General features: G+C 34.9%; 2 protein-coding genes across 2 annotated transcripts; both read right to left on the reverse strand.

Moving 5' to 3' along the window:
* Positions 1–407: 407 nt before the first annotated feature.
* Positions 408–3,029, reverse strand: LOC148654469 (sulfotransferase 6B1-like). Its single transcript, XM_088646707.1, has 6 exons — positions 2,813–3,029; positions 2,484–2,692; positions 2,210–2,336; positions 1,841–1,935; positions 1,306–1,492; positions 408–892 (listed from the first exon to the last, which is right to left on the reverse strand). The coding sequence occupies exons 1-6, from the start codon at positions 2,949–2,951 to the stop codon at positions 774–776; spliced, it is 876 nt and encodes a 291-aa protein (XP_088502833.1). The 5' UTR covers positions 2,952–3,029; the 3' UTR covers positions 408–773.
* Positions 3,030–5,203: 2,174 nt separating this feature from the next.
* Positions 5,204–7,828, reverse strand: LOC148654470 (sulfotransferase 6B1-like). Its single transcript, XM_088646708.1, has 6 exons — positions 7,614–7,828; positions 7,285–7,493; positions 7,011–7,137; positions 6,642–6,736; positions 6,102–6,288; positions 5,204–5,688 (listed from the first exon to the last, which is right to left on the reverse strand). Exons 1-6 carry the CDS (start codon positions 7,750–7,752, stop codon positions 5,570–5,572), a joined length of 876 nt encoding a protein of 291 aa, XP_088502834.1. The 5' UTR covers positions 7,753–7,828; the 3' UTR covers positions 5,204–5,569.
* Between the last annotated feature and the right edge of the window lie 787 nt (positions 7,829–8,615).

Here is an 8,615-nt window from a genome sequence, read left to right on the forward strand (position 1 = left end):
CAATTTAACTCAAATGCTGTAATGTATTGTTTTGAAATGAAAAAAGTTGTAGTTTTTTAAATTGATTTATTTTTTTTTCTTTTCAGCAGTTTTACTGGCTGGTTATGTAATAATTAACATTTAATAATATTCATGAATTTATAAGACATCCTGTATAACTATAAATATTTTCACCTGCAAAAAAGGTCAAATGGAGAGTTCCTTTTTAAATAATTCCATTTCGTTTTTTTCAGCCAGGTGAGTTATCTCCAAGGTATTAAATACACCCCAACTTTATAGCTGTTGGCTTGTTTCATCGATATTCGAATTGGATCAAAGTACTGACTCTGAAGTTTAAGAAGCACAGATTCCACCAGCAGACATAAAGCTCCTACACCTCAATCTGAGTGAAGAAGAAAAACATGGAGTCTTAGCCAAAATGATCATTTATTAATTGCAAATAACAAAATGTCACGTACATTTACAAAAACACAGAGAAATGCACAGTTTTTAAATATATTAAAATATTAAATAAATAATGTTATTTATATCTAACATAAATATCCTGTACACATTCATTTCAGTATCAGTATATTTCCTTTACAGAACTTTGAACAACAAATGTGAAAAGTCACTTTTATGGGAAAATAAATTACAGAGTATTTCTAGTGCTTTAAGAAATTCTATTCATACCAAAAGTAACTGTCAGTTTTATGAAGGGACAGAATATGCTGGTGATAATGAATACAAAAGGGATGAGATCGTATTTCACAGCATACTTCATCCCTTCCTTGCTAACACTCATATTCAGCTTGTCTTGCTAATTCACTGGAGTTGATCTTGTCCTTAAACAGTGCTTCAAACTGGAAGTTCTGCTTGGAGGTAAAATGATTCTTCCAGTCACCCACAGCACCTACACATTGAAAGAGAATGGCAAGTTAGAAAACACAATTTCATGACGTATGTGATGTGCATTTACACAATCTGATGTCTTTAAAGTAAGACTGGTCTCTTCTTTTTAGTGATTCTGGTAGTCTTGAGAAACATTCTTACTACATGAATGAAAAAAGAACTTTTCTTATGACGTTTCATACTGGAAATACTCTTGAGAAATACTTTGCCCTGCAGATTCATTTACACCCTGTTGAAATAACAACAAACTAGCATTGTATAACAGATTGAATTATGGATGGGTTAATGTGTCCCTTGTGTTTTCTGTAAATAGCTACAAGAGGCTGGAAATGCAGGTTGTACCAATTTGATATCCAACAATTCTGCTTTTCAATATACTGTCTGAAATATTGGCATTTGAAATGAAGGCCTCACCTTTCCTGAAGATCAGCTTCTTATCAGATGTCAGTGCGCAAACTGTGTGCTTTGTGTCGACTTTCTCCTTCTGTGCCTTTTCTTTCATTTCGCTGAAGGAGGATTTCTTCACGATCTCATTGATTTGATCTTCGGAGACGCTGATGTTCAAAAATGAACTGATCTCCTTGACGTATTTTGGGAGGTCCTGTGAAACACAAAATGACAGTTTATTTAGTCATTTAGTTACAACTATCATGTGAACAATTCACAACTATCATTTACACCTGTTTACACCTTTTAGGAGTAAAAACAGAAGCCCCTGTTAGAAGTGAGGCCATTTGGCTTCCTTATTAGTAGTTCAGGGATGCAAGAATCTAGTCCAGCTGTTTTAAAGAAGAAGCCAGTGTATCAGCTTTGACAATATGGCTTGGTAGCTTGTTCCATGCTCCCACTGCCCTTTGAGTAAAGAAGTGTCTCCTGTTCTCAGTTTCAAATACAATTCCATGGAATAATGTTGACATCACTGTTTACTTTATATGTTTTAGAAACTCACCTTCTTCATGGACTCGTAGTATAGAAAAAGTGTATTTTCATCATGTTGATTCTTCTCCCAGCTCTGGACATGATCAATCCAAGATCCATAGACCACTGCAATAGAAAGAAAGAAATGTTAGTCCTAATTGGAAATGTGATGTTGCCGTTTGTTAGACATGATTGTTTTACTCCAGTTTCCATATAGTTTGGTATCCAGACTGTGACTAAGAAGTGGGATTATTTCTAATCAAAGTTCTTGAATGAATACAATGGAAGAAACGTTTCCAGCATCATGAACCAGTAGTAGCATAATTCTAAGAAAGTGGAATGTATCTTATTGTTTACAAATCTGTACCGAACACGAAGCAAGGCTGAACAATATGCTTACCTTCTCCTTTCAAGAACATGTCCAAAAAGGTTGACCACTTCTCAATCTTGGGCAGAAGAGGGTTTTGTTGGTAGTAGTGAAACATTGAAACTGCAGTGTCTTTGGGATTCCTGATCACATAAATCATCTGCAAAGAAAACAAAGGTAAATTTAGACATACTTCATTATTTAATCACAACTTTTAGGAACGTCATGTATAGGACTAATAAACGCCCAGTCATTGTCAACTAATCTTTAAGAGTTGAGAAGTCTACTGGAGGTTGCCAGTGCCTACCTTGCATTTCTTTGTTTTGAACTGCACAGGGATCATGTCATGGCTGAGGTGTGTGGGGATGAGTCTCTTGCTGGGCAGGTTCCTCAGCTCGTCAAATTTGGAGAGATCTCCAAACTCAAGAGCTGAAGTCAGGGTCACCTGGCCTGTTGCGTTGTTGTCGCTGTTGCAGTGGTACAGGTTCTTCATGATCTCTGTCAGCCAATGGGTGCCTGGGAGAAGCCAAAAGATCACGTGTGAAATCAAGCTGTCAGGTTTCAAAAACCACATAAATGTGGGAGACAGAAAGAAAGTTTTCAGAAAACCCATGCTCTGGAGAGGAATGTTCTTACCTGATTTTGGATAGGACACTAAGACTACATCATCTTCTCTGGCCTCAAACGTGTCCAGGGCTTGGAGCAGCTCTGTGGAGACCGTGGTTGAGAAGGGAATGCCCTTGAAGCTGTGAATAAGCTCTGTTTGTTCCGGCATCGTTAGGTGATTGTATCCTCACAAGCAGTCTGAAGTCTGCAGATGTAGTGTAGTCGAGGTGGATAATTCAGAGACGGCTCTCTCTCAGATTATATAGCCTTGGCATAACGGAACTTACAGCAATGATGTGATGCAACGGAAAGTTATCCAGACCTTTCAGACGCAGAAGGAAATTGAGTCATTTGCCGTATTGTGTATATGACTGAGCAGTTTATCTTACTTTTCAATTTAATACACTATGGGATGTATGTACAGATGTAGGATTTCGATATGCATAATACATTAAATTACAAATTTCAAGTCTAAAAGTCTTCAAAAATGTTATACTTTGAAGGGATTGTGGGGAAGTCATTGAAAACACTGTATCACCTGTGTACTCTACATACAATTGTGACACCTATCTCATTTAAGACCATCTTTGAAATCTGCATATGTTTTTTGTCAATGTTTTAATTTTTGGTGTCTTTTATGTTGTTATTTCAAAAGATCTTAGAAATGACTATGCCTCTAGAGTAGAGAAGTTCTGTATCTTACGTACCTTTTGGCTGAAATTCAAACCCATGAGCACATGGTCCTAAAATACATACCCCATAAAAGATCATGAAAATATAAAGATTTTGGCTTTGTTTATTGAAATAATAATTCAAGTGGTATTATCTTTTGATTTTCTTTCTTAAGTTATACACTATCATACAATATACAGTATGAACCATAAAAATATGTTTTACGACTGTGTTATTAAATCAGTGATTGTATTTTGAAGGTTGTTGTATAATGATTTATTGACAGTTTTATTGTTGTTGACAGGAAAATTTAATAATGAAAACATTTCATCACTGGTACTGGGTATTAAAATCAAACACTGTAATGTATTGTTTAATGAATCATGATTTTGTTTTGAAAACCAGAAAAGATTATGAATGAGGTTGATTTTTTATTTTTAGTTTGAGCAGTTTTACAGACTGCTTACGTGTTATTATTTTATATGTTTTTATTCAATTATAATTCATTTAAATGTCATCATTTTTATTTGCTTAAAATTTTCAGAATTTGAGGTTACTTTTAAAATGATTACATTTCATTTCTTTAGCCAGATGACTTGTCACTAAAGTATGAAGTACACTACATTTTTATCTTTGCATGCTTATTTCATTGACATTAGAATTGAAATACAGATCAATTTAATAAAGAAAATAATTTTAATCATTTAAATAGAAAATAAGGGAACTTAGATTAACTGTCGTCACACAAGGAAAAATTATCCAGACACAAAAGGAAGAAAACTGTGTAATTATTGAGTGCATGATTAGGCATTTCTTCAGACTTCCATTCTAAAACTATTTAGGATATTTTAATAGATAAGGAAATCTGAAACATTAAATTGTAATTTACCCACCCAAATACTCAAGAACTCGAGAAATGTTGGGGTTAAACTGTAATTTAAACAGGTCCAATGTCATGTGTTAAGATATGAACAACATTTGGGGATCAGTAGAAGAATAATTATCGAGTGAGAAAATCAGTGAAGCAGCAGCCCATAGAAATATTTTGACATCATGTGCTTATTTTTCCCAAATGGAATCTGAAAACGAATTTTTTAGTTCCGAATTTTATTTTGGAAATGTGCTATATTTTGGTTTTGTTTTCTGGTGAATTCATACATTTTTAATTTCCCATGTTAGTTTATACTTTATCACCGTATAAACAAAAAAAGTGCTTAAAAACTGGTTTAATAAAACGGGGATATGCAGCACTGTGAAGAGTTTTTAATTATTATTTATTTATGAATGGTTTTTGGTTGTTCAACTGAAACTCATCAAAGAAGATATTTCATTACTGATTAAGACAATTTAACTCAAATGCTGTAATGTATTGTTTTGAAATGAAAAAAGTTGTAGTTTTTTAAATTGATTTATTTTTTTTCTTTTCAGCAGTTTTACTGGCTGGTTATGTAATAATTAACATTTAATAATATTCATGAATTTATAAGACATCCTGTATAACTATAAATATTTTCACCTGCAAAAAAGGTCAAATGGAGAGTTCCTTTTTAAATTATTCCATTTCGTTTTTTTCAGCCAGGTGAGTTATCTCCAAGGTATTAAATACACCCCAACTTTATAGCTGTTGGCTTGTTTCATCGATATTCGAATTGGATCAAAGTACTGACTCTGAAGTTTAAGAAGCACAGATTCCACCAGCAGACATAAAGCTCCTACACCTCAATCTGAGTGAAGAAGAAAAACATGGAGTCTTAGCCAAAATGATCATTTATTAATTGCAAATAACAAAATGTCACGTACATTTACAAAAACACAGAGAAATGCACAGTTTTTAAATATATTAAAATATTAAATAAATAATGTTATTTATATCTAACATAAATATCCTGTACACATTCATTTCAGTATCAGTATATTTCCTTTACAGAACTTTGAACAACAAATGTGAAAAGTCACTTTTATGGGAAAATAAATTACAGAGTATTTCTAGTGCTTTAAGAAATTCTATTCATACCAAAAGTAACTGTCAGTTTTATGAAGGGACAGAATATGCTGGTGATAATGAATACAAAAGGGATGAGATCGTATTTCACAGCATACTTCATCCCTTCCTTGCTAACACTCATATTCAGCTTGTCTTGCTAATTCACTGGAGTTGATCTTGTCCTTAAACAGTGCTTCAAACTGGAAGTTCTGCTTGGAGGTAAAATGATTCTTCCAGTCACCCACAGCACCTACACATTGAAAGAGAATGGCAAGTTAGAAAACACAATTTCATGACGTATGTGATGTGCATTTACACAATCTGATGTCTTTAAAGTAAGACTGGTCTCTTCTTTTTAGTGATTCTGGTAGTCTTGAGAAACATTCTTACTACATGAATGAAAAAAGAACTTTTCTTATGACGTTTCATACTGGAAATACTCTTGAGAAATACTTTGCCCTGCAGATTCATTTACACCCTGTTGAAATAACAACAAACCAGCATTGTATAACAGATTGAATTATGGATGGGTTAATGTGTCCCTTGTGTTTTCTGTAAATAGCTACAAGAGGCTGGAAATGCAGGTTGTACCCATTTGATATCCAACAATTCTGCTTTTCAATATACTGTCTGAAATATTGGCATTTGAAATGAAGGCCTCACCTTTCCTGAAGATCAGCTTCTTATCAGATGTCAGTGCGCAAACTGTGTGCTTTGTGTCGACTTTCTCCTTCTGTGCCTTTTCTTTCATTTCGCTGAAGGAGGATTTCTTCACGATCTCATTGATTTGATCTTCGGAGACGCTGATGTTCAAAAATGAACTGATCTCCTTGACGTATTTTGGGAGGTCCTGTGAAACACAAAATGACAGTTTATTTAGTCATTTAGTTACAACTATCATGTGAACAATTCACAACTATCATTTACACCTGTTTACACCTTTTAGGAGTAAAAACAGAAGCCCCTGTTAGATGTGAGAAGAGGCCATTTGGCTTCATTATTAGTAGTTCAGGGATGCAAGAATCTAGTCCAGCTGTTTTAAAGAAGAAGTCAGTGTATCAGCTTTGACAACATGGCTTGGTAGCTTGTTCCATGCTCCCACTGCCCTTTGAGTAAAGAAGTGTCTCCTGTTCTCGGTTTCAAATACAATTCCATGGAATATTGTTGACATCACTGTTTACTTTATATGTTTTAGAAACTCACCTTCTTCATGGACTCGTAGTACAGAAAAAGTGTATTTTCATCATGTTGATTCTTCTCCCAGCTCTGGACATGATCAATCCAAGATCCATAGACCACTGCAATAGAAAGAAAGAAATGTTAGTCCTAATTGGAAATGTGATGTTGCCGTTTGTTAGACATGATTGTTTTACTCCAGTTTCCATATAGTTTGGTATCCAGACTGTGACTAAGAAGTGGGATTATTTCTAATCAAAGTTCTTGAATGAATACAATGGAAGAAACGTTTCCAGCATCATGAACCAGTAGTAGCATAATTCTAAGAAAGTGGAATGTATCTTATTGTTTACAAATCTGTACCGAACACGAAGCAAGGCTGAACAATATGCTTACCTTCTCCTTTCAAGAACATGTCCAAAAAGGTTGACCACTTCTCAATCTTGGGCAGAAGAGGGTTTTGTTGGTAGTAGTGAAACATTGAAACTGCAGTGTCTTTGGGATTCCTGATCACATAAATCATCTGCAAAGAAAACAAAGGTAAATTTAGACATACTTCATTATTTAATCACAACTTTTAGGAACGTCATGTATAGGACTAATAAACGCCCAGTCATTGTCAACTAATCTTTAAGAGTTGAGAAGTGTACTGGAGGTTGCCAGTGCCTACCTTGCATTTCTTTGTTTTGAACTGCACAGGGATCATGTCATGGCTGAGGTGTGTGGGGATGAGTCTCTTGCTGGGCAGGTTCCTCAGCTCGTCAAATTTGGAGAGATCTCCAAACTCAAGAGCTGAAGTCAGGGTCACCTGGCCTGTTGCGTTGTTGTCGCTGTTGCAGTGGTACAGGTTCTTCATGATCTCTGTCAGCCAATGGGTGCCTGGGAGAAGCCAAAAGATCACGTGTGAAATCAAGCTGTCAGGTTTCAAAAACCACATAAATGTGGGAGACAGAAAGAAAGTTTTCAGAAAACCCATGCTCTGGAGAGGAATGTTCTTACCTGATTTTGGATAGGACACTAAGACTACATCATCTTCTCTGGCCTCAAACGTGTCCAGGGCTTGGAGCAGCTCTGTGGAGACCGTGGTTGAGAAGGGAATGCCCTTGAAGCTGTGAATAAGCTCTGTTTGTTCCGGCATCGTTAGGTGATTGTATCCTCACAAGCAGTCTGAAGTCTGCAGATGTAGTGTAGTCGAGGTGGATAATTCAGAGACGGCTCTCTCTCAGATTATATAGCCTTGGCATAACGGAACTTACAGCAATGATGTGATGCAACGGAAAGTTATCCAGACCTTTCAGACGCAGAAGGAAATTGAGTCATTTGCCGTATTGTGTATATGACTGAGCAGTTTATCTTACTTTTCAATTTAATACACTATGGGATGTATGTACAGATGTAGGATTTCGATATGCATAATACATTAAATTACAAATTTCAAGTCTAAAAGTCTTCAAAAATGTTATACTTTGAAGGGATTGTGGGGAAGTCATTGAAAACACTGTATCACCTGTGTACTCTACATACAATTGTGACACCTATCTCATTTAAGACCATCTTTGAAATCTGCATATGTTTTTTGTCAATGTTTTAATTTTTGGTGTCTTTTATGTTGTTATTTCAAAAGATCTTAGAAATGACTATGCCTCTAGAGTAGAGAAGTTCTGTATCTTACGTACCTTTTGGCTGAAATTCAAACCCATGAGCACATGGTCCTAAAATACATACCCCATAAAAGATCATGAAAATATAAAGATTTTGGCTTTGTTTATTGAAATAATAATTCAAGTGGTATTATCTTTTGATTTTCTTTCTTAAGTTATACACTATCATACAATATACAGTATGAACCATAAAAATATGTTTTACGACTGTGTTATTAAATCAGTGATTGTATTTTGAAGGTTGTTGTATAATGATTTATTGACAGTTTTATTGTTGTTGACAGGAAAATTTAATAATGAAAACATTTCATCACTGGTACTGGGTATTAAAATCAAACAC

The sequence above is a fragment of the Lepisosteus platostomus genome, chromosome 9 (genome assembly GCF_059453375.1).
Source record: "Lepisosteus platostomus isolate fLepPlt1 chromosome 9, fLepPlt1.hap1, whole genome shotgun sequence".
Taxonomy (NCBI): domain Eukaryota; kingdom Metazoa; phylum Chordata; class Actinopteri; order Semionotiformes; family Lepisosteidae; genus Lepisosteus; species Lepisosteus platostomus.

What these genes read in the sequence shown, in the direction of transcription:
- LOC148654469 (XM_088646707.1), bottom strand. Translation starts at nt 2,951, where the DNA reads ATGCCGGAACAAACAGAGCTTATTCACAGCTTCAAGGGCATTCCCTTC. An exon ending in CATGTTCTTGAAAGGAGAAG is followed by an intron (nt 1,936 to 2,209) that starts GTAAGCATATTG and finishes TTTCTATTGCAG; the next exon opens with TGGTCTATGGATCTTGGATT. An exon ending in GAAGCTGATCTTCAGGAAAG is followed by an intron (nt 893 to 1,305) that starts GTGAGGCCTTCA and finishes TTCAATGTGTAG; the next exon opens with GTGCTGTGGGTGACTGGAAG.
- LOC148654470 (XM_088646708.1), bottom strand. Translation starts at nt 7,752, where the DNA reads ATGCCGGAACAAACAGAGCTTATTCACAGCTTCAAGGGCATTCCCTTC. An exon ending in TCAAAACAAAGAAATGCAAG is followed by an intron (nt 7,138 to 7,284) that starts GTAGGCACTGGC and finishes TTTTCTTTGCAG; the next exon opens with ATGATTTATGTGATCAGGAA. An exon ending in ACTACGAGTCCATGAAGAAG is followed by an intron (nt 6,289 to 6,641) that starts GTGAGTTTCTAA and finishes TGTGTTTCACAG; the next exon opens with GACCTCCCAAAATACGTCAA.